This window comes from Mauremys reevesii, linkage group 1, assembly GCF_016161935.1.
Source record: "Mauremys reevesii isolate NIE-2019 linkage group 1, ASM1616193v1, whole genome shotgun sequence".
Taxonomy (NCBI): domain Eukaryota; kingdom Metazoa; phylum Chordata; order Testudines; family Geoemydidae; genus Mauremys; species Mauremys reevesii.
Window position 1 is genome coordinate 150,675,854 of NC_052623.1, and position 12,330 is coordinate 150,688,183.

Genomic DNA, 12,330 nt, shown 5'->3' on the forward strand with positions numbered 1-12,330 from the left:
GCATATGAATACCAAATTAATTAAAAAAGCAGTAAAGAGAAAAAGGGAATGAATTCCTCTAGTCACTGCTGATTTAAGTAGCTTTTACTATGCAAGCAAATTCCCTGAATTTGTTGCATATTTAACTAAGTTTTCTTTGCTGACCTTGTTCATGAACTTAAATTAAAAACATTTTAAAAACTCATTCAGTTTTGGTTTTGGTTATAAGAGATAACATTTAATCCTAGATATTAAACCAGTTAAAGTAACTCCAACTTAATTTTTTATGTATCCCATTTAATGTACAGCAATATAAACCTCCTAATCTGAGTTTTACCCCTTTAAATAAAATCATTTTTATCCTCCAAAAAAATTCTTGTATCGATTTTATACTGGATGATTCACACTTAGTCGCAGCCTATAAACATAGCTTTTAGTAATGAACTGGTATCTATACCAAACATTGAGAGACTACAAAATGTAATCCTGAATGGTTTAATCAACAATCTAATCTTATAAAAAAAATCTTGGCTGTAGATTCTTCTCACAGATATAGTATAATGCTTCTACTGTGAATTATGTTTCAGTAGGATGTGTCATTTTCATGTTCAATTTATGGCACTGTCTACAGTTATCTAGAGATTAAGATGCTGAGATAGTAGTTACAAAACTAAAAAAAACCCTTCTTACTTTAAATATCTGTGGAACTTTATGAAACACAATGAACTAAAGTTAATTAGAAAATTGGTTAATATGTAAAAGCAGTTTAAAACTGGTAAATGCTAATGTTTCATGTCAGAGTGGCTGCCCTCAAATGTCATTTAAAAGATCAGCATCTACGGAAAAAAACAGTTGGGGTCACTGGCTTCTTTGGGGACCTCCCTTCCATTTTGCCACCTAATCACTACATTAAATGTTAAAGTAGATCAATGCAATTCAGTGAAGCTTAACAACGTTAGTGCTAGAAATGGTATTGTACCTCTTATTAATGGTAGCCCAACTGGTATTAATGTTATCTGTCATCAGTTCTACTTTTCTGGTGTCATCTGTTGAATAATCACGGAGAAGCTTAAGTGCCATGTCATTCGCCACATCCACATGTATTTGCCACTGCCGCAGCTCTTTTGAAAATTGCTAGAGGGGGAAAAAACAAACAAATAAAAGAATGAATCTCACCTTCCCTTAAAAATATACCTTGAATATTCAAAAAGTAGATGAACTTTTAAACCTTTAAAACTTTCATGATTTAAAAAAAAAAAGAGAGAGAGAGAATCTTCTGGTTGCTGGTAATAACAGAAACAGCATCTGTCACATCTGCTGATTGTTAGGGCCAGAATTTTTTTTTTTTAAGTTATGGGACACAAGAGGACTGCAGTACTACCAACAAGCAAATGACAGGACTAACCAACAAAATTTTCAGTGTAAGATAAAATGTGGCAGCCGAAATTGGTACACTAGTGAATGGAATCATAATAGCTCTTTTCTCAGAAATAAATAGTTGAATAAATTATTGTGTATGCTGACTATTTTTGTCTCTGTGATGGTGAATTCATTATGCTGGGGAGATAGGAAAAAGAACATAGTAAAAGAACATACTGCCAGGCCTTTTTTTTTTTTTTTTTTTTTTAAAGAACGTGACATAACTCCAAAGCTTGGACAAATAACACGCCTGTTGAATTTTTTCACTTTATTAAGAATGATTTGTTTATGTAATTAGTGCCATCTACTGGATCAGTACTAAACTTGCATATATCAAAATACTAGAATATTGTTAAACCTAACAGTAAGTTATTATAATGCCAATTACCTTTCCCAATTTTTCTGGAAATAGTTTTAAGAAAGCATTTTCAATTTTGAACATAATTCTGTGTTCATTTTAATTTGTATCTAGACCTGCTAATTAACAATTCTTTCCTCGTTAGAAAAGCAGACCAGGAGATTGGAGCATTGGTTGCAATGGGGAACCAAATTCCATATGCTTTTCCTGTTTGTCTGCTTGTCATAACCAACATCTGTAAAACACTGTGTGCATCCATGTCTCCTCCATTATTTGTAATCAAACAGCATTAACAATACAGATGATCAGCTCTTAGGGCAAGTCAAATCTATAGGTTACCAACCATCTTTGACAATGTGAGTGCAAAAGTACGTTATAATTCGCCAAAATCTCTAATGGAAGGATTATTAGAATCAGTAGCTGGCTGTATAAATTTGAAACTTTCTGCAGAAAATGAAAAGTGAGGCTTGACTTCCTTTTCAAATAGGAAAAAAGCTTCAGGAATATAGATTTTCCCTTCCCCCAAAGTGATGTTCATGGTGACATCTGGTTTTGATTAAACTAATAGAGTCTTCACACAAAGCTAATCATAAGTAAGCTATTTTGTCAAGATTGATGCGTGATGGAAAGAAGTCTGAATGTCAAGTTAAATAAACAAACAACAAACAGAGTGTAGAGATTGCTCACTTTAAAGTTTGCAGGTTCATTCTGGATAAGCTTACAAAAGTTTTGATACTTATCTGAACCATTAAGGGAGTCCCTACTGGGGCTAGCTTCTTCCATCCACAGAAAAAAAGCTGTACCTCCTCTTAGCTGCTTTGAGCACTGTATGTCCCTCTGACTTGGGAAGAGGAGAATTACAGGATGTGGCCCTCATGCCAGGGTTCCTCTAAAGGAAGTAGTCTTTGCACTACTTCAAGTGGGATCCAATATGTTGCCTGTTAGGAGAGGTTCTCTTATTTCTTTAAGGTATACTGGCATTTGGGATGTCTCTATAAGATAAGACTCAAAGGGTGTCATAAGATTATAAAATTCAGGAAAACAGGAGATCTCTCTTTATCTAACTTCTGCATTTCAGAGCAGCAGAGAAGCTACCTTGGCCAGGTGAGAGATTACTACCTCCTGCTATCCTGAAGGTGATCTGTCCTTAGAAACCAGAAGGACAACAACTTAACTACCTGCCTCCACAAAGAGAACTTGGTTTGCACAGGTAAACAAGTAAAAGGCTGTGGCTGGTAGCTATGGGGAAGAGGAGCCTAATAATTTGTTTTTTAAACCTTCAAAAAGTTGTATTGAAGGATGAATGATGGTTCAGGCTACTTTTCAATGTTATCCGAAACAACTGAATGCCTGGGCATTTTTTTTTAATTCACTCACTCATGACTATGTATTGTCAAGAAGACAGAATACCTCATAATTTTAAATACTGTGGGCTGGATTCAGCCCCGGGTCTTACCTGCTTCCACTTATGTTACCCAGAGCATAGCACCAAACACTACTACAATTCTACTACAGTACTACTACTGTATCCCCAAACACAGGTGGCATTCGCTGGGGAGAAGACACAGCCAAGGCAGCCAGATACCTGCTGCTCTGGCAAATCCCATGGGCAGCCTCAGTTAGTGGAGCTACTCCAAAGCTCAGACCATACTTTAACTACGCTCTCGCCTGGGCTTATTGTTATTATTTGTAATTGTTCTTTAGCTATCTTATGTGTGGCTTTTTTTTTTTTCATTTTTGCAGCAGACTTTGTCCATCTATTGTACATTTGTAAGAATTTCACCGTGCACATACTTTATTCTTTTTGGAAAATAATTTTTCCAGTAGAACAATGTTATAAAGCACTAGCTATCATACATACATAGTTGCTGTATTCCAACCAAAAATATTGTAGTAGAATAATTTACATTTGCTTTATAGATACAAAAATTACCAAAACAGTCTGTCCACATTGTGGACTAATGGCCTGTAAACCTTCACTTGGAAAATGTGTACCGTTTGCTAGTCCTCTGTGAATTTAAATGACCTTATAAACCCCTCCAAAGAAGGCTTTTTAATGAAAATGCTGACAGACCCATTACAATGCTACTTCCAAAGTGTCGATTCTCACCATTAACTTCAAGACTAATCTATTAAATTCCTGACATTACCAAAGAACAATATCATTCAGAACATAAATGAAGAGTACAGGGGATTCTGTTTGAGGAAACAATTTGCATTTTTCCAGTTTACTGGAAATGAGTATTTAATCTTTTCAACAACTTTGAAGAGTGCATGCTTAAGTCATTGCTCCTACTCTATACTTTTCAAAGGGACGGAGAGAAAAGTGTTACAGTGAAAGGTTTATTGTCCAACCTAATAGAGTCCCATTATTTTCTGTCTTACATGACTTGATGTAATGAATTTGTATAATTAAACTAATGGATTTCTTTCTTCTTTTTTTTCTCTTTTACTTTCAGGCCCCATTTCTCTTCCATTACTTTGGAATAAGTAGAAACAAAAAAGTATTCAAAGTGCTTTATTACCTTAATTTCATTATGACATTTGTAAAGCATTCTTCTTATTTCATCTGTGTCATCTCTTGAATTTGCTGACTTTATTAACAGGCTTAAAGGGTTAGGGATGCGCATTAATCATGCTGCTTATTTATATTTTTAATTTTATTTAATTAGAAGACACTACTTGCTATGTTATTAGTGGTTAAGTCTAGGTAATTAAGGGTCCTTAATTAAAAACAAGTAAGGAAATGAGACTGGGCCTTTCTTTCTATCCATGCATTACCCACTGGAATAAAACAAACTGTGCACAGATACAGCAATATGTATGTACAGCACCATACAATTTGGAGCATGTCACTTTCTGCATTAAATATTTATATAACCCAGGTCTGGAAAAGCAGACCCACTGCCCACCCCTTCTCTCGATGTTATCACCTAGTTAGCTGGTCTATGAGGTATAACCATTCATCACTGGTCCTCTGTTCCAGTTTTGTGCAGCTGCAGGCATCAGCCCTATAATAGTCCACTGCACTTAGAATTGTACATTGTGAACTCTGGTATAATCCATAAAACAAGACTAAGAGTATATTTCTTTCACCTTATGTAGTTGGTCCATATCTGGAATATTAGGCGGCAGCAAAACAGTTAAGGGTGACATTATAAAGCAAGTGACAAGGTAACTGTTGCACACAGTATGTGACTAAAGGCAAGACTGTCCCTTGCGTGAGGCACTGTGCAGGGAGTAAGGGAGGATAAGGCTACTTTGCTGGTGTGTCCCTGGTACGAGAGCGGCCTCAGTGGAACTGCTACTACATTTCCTGCACAGGTGAATTGGAAGTGGGCAGGTAGGGGAATAGCCTGGGCACTACCTGCCCTCCCACACATTGGCCCTCTCTCTGAAGATTAGGGTGATCATATTTCTCAAAGGTAAAATGGGACATCGTGCAGGGCTGGCCTGAACCCTCCCTGACACGGGGCTGGCCCGAGCCACCTGCCCAAGAACCTCCCCGACCCCAGGTTGGGGTCACTGGAACCCTGCCTCCCTCGCCCCACAAAAGGCTGTTGCTGAAACCCTGCAAGAGGCTGACATCACCATTAGTTGTTACCACTCAAGAAAGATCTTGGAGTTATTGTGGATAGTTCTCTGAAAATATCTACTCAGTGTGCAGCAGCAGTCAAAAAAAGGTAACAATGTTAAGGAAGGGATAGATAAAAAGACAGACAATATCATTCTCTCTATATAACTGCATGGTACTCCCACATCTTGAATACTGCGTGCACCAAAAAAAGATATACTGGAATTGGAAAAGGTACAGAAAAATACAACAAAAATTATGAGGGGTATGGAAAAGCTTCCATATGAGCAGAGGTTAATAAGACTGGGGCTTTTCAGCTTGAAAAAGAGATGACTGGGGTGGGTATAACTGAGGTCTAAAATCATGACTGATATGGATAAAGTAAATAAGGAAGTGTTATTTACTCCTTCTCATAACACAGGAACTAGGAAATTAATAGGCAGCAGGTTTAAAACAAACAAAAGGAAGTATTTCTTCATATAACACACAGTCAACCTGTGGAACTCTGCCAGAGGATGTTGTGAAGGCCAAGACACTAACAGGGCTCAAAAAAGAACTAGATGAATTCATGGAGGAGAGCTCCATCAATGGCTGTTACCATTGATTTCGGTGGACTTTGGATCATGCCCAAGAAATGGGACAGCTGAGCCAGGGGGGAACTCTTGCTGACCAGACTCCGTGACACCAAACTCCTCATAGATCTGGACTGGATGGATCTTCACTCTGGGGGGGTCTGGGTCTGTCCCAGACTTGGCTGCCTATTTTCCCGTACGTGAATGCACCGAAACAGTAATTTGAATCATGCTGAGGGTAAAGAATAATGAATCTATTAAAACTGCAAACACAAGAGATTGTGTATACCCTAAAAACACTCAGGCATAGGATATCAAAAAAAGGGGCATGTTAGGACACAGAAGACTTGAAAGCATTCATTTTGAAGACCAGCTCTATTTCTAGATCCTTTAATTCAGATGCTATTTTATGAAAGAAATCTAAAAATCAGCTAAGTTCAAACAAGATTTCAATTTTCTTTTGAATTCATGTACACTTAGCTCAGCCAAGCACAAAACAGCTACTGCTGTCACATCTGAGAGGCTTGTATGCAGGATTTGACACAATAGGAATCACAAGGCAGACAGAGATTTCATATGTAAAGATGGGGGACGGTGGGGCGGGGGGGACAGGGAGCGGGAAAGGGAGAAAAAAAGGGGGAAGGGAACAGAATGACCCTCTCTCAGCCAGAGGTGAATTTCCTTTCACTTGTAGGAAGGAGGACAAGCAAAACCAAGAAAATGAAAGTAGACTGAGGTGATTGGCACTGCCTGAGGTGGTAAAGCCTCAGGCAATTATATCAGCATGTGGGGAGCACAAAGTATAGCAAGACCCAACTGCGGGTTTGATGATCTGACAGATTTTCATAAAGAAACTATAATACATTTTATAACATTTGTAGATAGGGGTCAAGATGCAAAATTTAGTTCCAGGTCTGGACACTGAATGCTCCAAATTTCAGCATTATTCAAGGTCCAGGTTTGGATTCACATCTAGCAATAGTGGAATTTTTCTCTTTTTTGTTTTATTGAAGGAATGGATGAGATTATTAGATGTTCTCTCATACACTCATGGATACAGAGCTGGTTGGGAATTTTTTGACAAAACAAATTTTCCATCAGAATATGCCGATTCATCAACCAAACTTTTAGTTGTAATGCATCAATGTTGATGAAAAACTTTAATCTTGAACTTAAAGTTTTCTCAAGTCCAGGATGGAATTTCTGGCCAAAACGAGAGAGAGAGAAAGAGAGAGAGAAACCAGCAGCCCAGAACATCCCACTGAATATTCAAAGGAGGGCCTAGAATTTGGGTGTCTTGCATCCTGGCTCACTACTGGGCTATTCTTGGGGAGGAAGTGGTGAGGAACATTGGAAATTTTACCCCAAAAAGAGAGAGACAAAGGTCTCATGTTTCATCCTGACTTGGAACAGAGAAACAATCTGAAATATCAAAAATGATTGCAGGGCCGGAACAGTTTTCTCATCAAGTTCTATTTATACATAAATATATGCACAAACACCTATAGGTACATATATTTTGTAATTTTCATATAGATATTACAGTTTTGCATTTACCAGTTTGAGTTAAAGATTTATATTCTAAGGGCAGAGTCCTGTAAAGGAAGTATTTAAATTAAATTTTGTATTAAGATATGTAAACGTCTTATAAAAGTAATTCTTGTAAGTCTAATAGCAGGAGGTGCTGGTAAGAAATGAAAAATGTGGCACTCTATTTGTAAAATAGCTGTTTCCATTAGTCTTAATTGCATGCGTACTTTGTATTTGAGGTGGAGAATGTTAAAAAAAAATTACTTAAGAACTTGTTCACACAATTTGTTCAACTAACTTTTCCCTCCTCCCTTACACCTTTGCAGTTAAGAAACGTACTTTGAGGTTTATTTGTAAGCCAAACACTGGTCAGAAGCCAGCATTCTATCTCAAGAACGAGACAATGACAAATGTCTCTCCTATCTGCTGAATGACAGTAGTGTACATAATCTCTAATTCTTTCCAATACATTAGTGAGTGATTGCCTTTATTTATAATAATCCATCCATCTCAGGCAATGACCCTTAAGGCCGAATCTCAGATGAGAAAATTTAACCAGTTACTAGCCCTAAAACAAACAAGAAAATGAAGGATTTCTGGTGTTTTCATACTTCCACAGGGCAAATTAAAAGCCAGTGTTTATGTACTTCATAAGTATAGGATGGGAGAGATTGATTGAAAACAATGGATGTTAATGTTAATTAGACTGACATTTCTGGAATGTGAAATCTTCTATTTATGTGGACTGGAACAATTTAAAAGGTGTGGGGTGGGGGTGGGGAAGGTGGTTAAGCTTTTACCAGAAAGCTAGATACTACCAGTTTGAGCAGATATTCTCTATACTTATTTATGGGAATATTGCTAGAACCAGCCCTGGCCTACCCTGAAATATACAGCTAAAAGACATAAAACAACAACAACAAAAACACTTTGCCTACTGCCCCAAAAGAACAGGTACAACTAGTTAGCAGCAGTTCAAAGAGTGACTGGTGAAAGAGCATTCTCTGGTATCACCCAGCCTTTGGTCTCTCTGCTAATTAGGACCTATTTATGTGATGTCATTTTTAGAATTTAGAAGCCAATAGAATTTATTTATTTATTTATTTATTAGCAGGAGTGGAGGGAGTATTTGGGCTGGGGAATCACCTGGTTTGTGGCTACATTTTTTGGTCTGAGTTACCCAATCTTGAAAGTCTTTTTTCATCAGTCAACTACTCAAATCAAGTAGAAATGTTTTCATCAGACATTTCAATAAATTCTCTATCTTCAATAATAACCTTAAGTTCGGTGTTCTGCTTTTTCAGAGCTTCCACAGTGTAAGAAATTTCCTTCCATGACTCAAGCTTGACTTTGGCCCGTTCTAGAACCTGCTCAGCTTCTTGTTTGGCTTCCAACCATTGTGTTGAATCCTTTAACATTTCATGTAGCTGTTGCCTGCGGCTTTGAAGGTGTCCCTGTACTTCGTCCCACTGGCTCTGGATCTTTTCAACTGGTGAAAAACAAATGCAAAAAAAAAAAAAAAGACATACAATATGATTTTTTTAAAAAGCAGTTATTGAAATATGTAAGTAATATTTCTCATTGCAAACAACAATTTTCATCTGTAACTAAATTTGGTTTATTAAAAGAGAACAAATAACGGTTGGTAGGGCACAGTATGGTACACAGCGTGGGTCCTGATGCACATGTAGCCAGAAATGTCAGCTTTTTGTCTCAATAACAATGTAAAGAATACTCAAACAGGGTCACCCTGATGAGAAAGAAACAGTTCTCCTTCATTCATATCAAGCCAAATCAAGCTAGCATTTTGATGAGATGTCCTATGGGGACTTCTATAATCTTATCCTTCATTTTAAGATTAATTACAAGTGGTAATAAATGGTTATGTTATACTTTCTTGACCAGGTAAGACAAACATTGATAGAGTGCATGGCTGTTCACAAAAAACCTTCTCACATCTTCATGTTAGTTATTAGAATAAGGATTAGATGTGTCCTTATTTGGGGGGAAATGTAGTTCTGAAAAGGCTAATGATAATTGAAAGCTATGATAACAAGGTTTGGCCGAGGTCAGACTGGCCCACAAAGGCACCAGGAAATTTCCTGGTGATGTGACACAGAGACCTAACCCTAAAATATGCAAAGCTTTGAAAACAAAATTGTGCTGTGCTTTGTTAATAAGAAATCTGTATTGCTTAAAACTAGCACAGAGCCAGGCCTCTTAGTATTTTTCCCAAAGGCTGTCCCCATTATAGTTAAAAGCAGGGGCAGCTCTAGAAATTCCGCCGCCCCAAGCAGGGCGGTGCGCTGCGCCGCTCGCGCCGCCCTTCCCCAGTCCCGCGGCCGGGGCAGAAGTGCCTGCGGACGGTCCCGTGGTCCCGCGGCTCCGGTGGAGCATCTGCAGGCATGCCTGCGGGAGCTCCGTCCGAGCCGCGGGACCAGCGCACCCGCCGCAGTCATGCCTGCGGGAGCTCAAGCGGAGCCGCAGGAAGAGGGGACCCTCCGCAGTCATGCCTGCGGGAGGACCGCTCGTTCTGGGGCTCCGGTGGACCTCCCGCAGGCGTAACTGTGGAAGGTCCGCCAGAGCCAAATGCCGCTCTGCCAGGACAATGCCGCCCCACACGCCTACTTGGTGCGCTGGGGTCTGGAGCCGGCCCTGGTTAAAAGTCAGAGGCCACCTTCTCTTGGTGGGTTGAGAATTTCCTGAATGGTCTGAAGGCAAAGGCACCATCAGATGGAGGACGTTGCCAGCAGAGCACCCATGATAGGGTTGATTCCACAAAGGCATTGCCTCTCTGGGCTAGAGGAAAGCAATCACAAACATGTAAAGTGAAAATCCTCCCAGGAGTGCCTCTCCTTTAGCTTGGAAAAAGCAAGGTTTTGGAGCTGTGCTCTGGCTCCACTCCAGCTCCAGGCAAAAACCTGCAGCTCCACTGCTCTGGAGCTGCTCCGGGCTCTAGCTCTGGACTCTGCTCCAAAGCCCTGGGAAGAAGGGTTGTAAATCCTCCTGTGAATTCCACCAGGCTTGGAGAAGGGGAAGAAGATCCTCTCAGCATCCCTTGCTCCAGCCTGGAGGAGAAGACAGAAAATGAGTGGATGTGGGAAAAGGAATGACTGAGTACATGAGAGGGAGGAAGTAGGGGAAGATAATGTAAATAACAAAATAGAATCCAAAAGAGACCAGGTACAACCAGAGGATGAACCAAGGATTGGCTAAGGCTGTGAGGAGGAGGGAAAGAGCAGTAACACAAATTACATAATTTGTGCAAGCCAAGATTTGGAGCATATTAAACTATCCAACTTGAAATGAGTAGTATTTAAAGGCTACACCACATTTGGGTTGCTACCTACAGGTAAAAAGAACGAGGAGTACTTGTGGCACCTTAGAGACTAACACATTTATTTGAGCATAAGCTTTCATGGGCTAAAGCCCACTTAATTGGATGCATGCTGTGGAAAATACAGTAGGAAGATATATATACACACAGAGAACATAAAAAAATGGGTGTTGGCATACTAACTATAATGAGAATAATCAATTAAGGTGGGCTATTATTAGCTATTGTATCTGCTCACCACGTTTTTGTCCCAAAACCAAACAATTGAAAATCAAAATGTATTTATTTGGATATGTTGCCACGTCTCATAGGAACTGTGGTTCAGTGTTCATGTCCCCATTCTCCTCTGTGGGCCAGGCTCCCTGGCTGGGGTTCAGCATGAGAAACGTAGTCCAGCCAGGGATCTAATCTGTAGAGGAGACTGGGAACATAAACACCCAAACCTCAACCCCTAGGAGGTACCTCAAAATATTTTTGGCCAGAATATTTCAGTTTTCAATTTTTTGCCAAGAAGTCTTTATTTTTCTTCTTCAGAAAACAACATTTTTTTCAAAACAGCTCTATTATTTTGTTTTATCAGGAATAAGTTATCACACCCAAAAGAAAAGATTCTTAATGGTGCATGCCTTATTACATCAGAGCTTGAGAGTCAGAGAGAGTTCAGGTAATGGAGTCTCTTTAAATTATTATCTAAACAAACAATTTAAAGCTATGCAAAATATTTCAGTTTGATGCATTGGGTCACTCTCTAATCTCAGAAAAGAAAACATTTAAATGTGGGATAAACACTTGTGACATTTAGATCACTCATCTGGCTCTTCTGAGCTAGTCTTCAGCTCATTAAATACCATATGTGACAAATAAAATACTAGCAGTCAAAAAGGTTTCAGAGATAGTTCATTAAAGAGGAAGTAAAGGGGACCTTTGTAATTCAGGCATCACTGAATTATTACAGAGTAACCCAAAAGCAGTACACAAAAAACATCCATTCACCACAGAAAGTTTACACATGATAATTGATGCTTTCATTTGAATGTGGACATTTAAAAAAAAAATCTTTTGAATGAGGAAAGGCAATTCCTTTTAGCTGAACTTGTTCAAGATTTCACCTTTGGCTCTCATTTAAACCACTCAGTGTGTAAGCAAATAAACATGCCTCCTCAGAGTTTGTTTCTCTCCTATTTATACATTCGTACTCTCTAGTCCAGTGAATCTCAATCAGATTCCTGAAAGTGGTACAGTAGTCTGGATTAGTCTTGTGTACCCCAAAGTTTCACCTCACTTAAAAACAACTTGCTTGCAAAATCAGACATAAAAATACCAAAGTGTCACAGCACACTGTTATTGAAAAATTGCTTACTTTCTCATTCTGTCTGTATGAAATTTTCGTTTGTACTGCCTTTGCTGGTGCTTTTTATGTAGCCTGTTCTAAAACTAGGCAAATATCTAGATGAGTTGATGTATCCCCTAGAAGACCTTTGTGTATCCATAAGGGTACACGTACCACTGGTTAAGAACCACTGCTGTAGTTGAATCTTCTTTGTTAAAGAGAAGGGGAATG

The 12,330-nt window shown here is 38.9% G+C and overlaps 1 protein-coding gene across 26 annotated transcripts in view; it reads right to left on the minus strand.

The window, feature by feature from the left end:
- Nucleotides 1-12,330, minus strand: part of DMD (dystrophin) — a 2,035,724-nt gene that overhangs the window by 418,309 nt on the left and 1,605,085 nt on the right. For all 26 annotated transcript variants that reach the window (XM_039486264.1, XM_039486496.1, XM_039486317.1 and 23 more), the window contains 2 exons: nucleotides 8,710-8,921; nucleotides 959-1,113 (listed from right to left, as the gene is read on the minus strand). In XM_039486264.1, coding sequence (XP_039342198.1) covers nucleotides 959-1,113; nucleotides 8,710-8,921 — 367 coding nt within the window. The remainder of the gene's footprint in view (nucleotides 1-958; nucleotides 1,114-8,709; nucleotides 8,922-12,330) is intronic.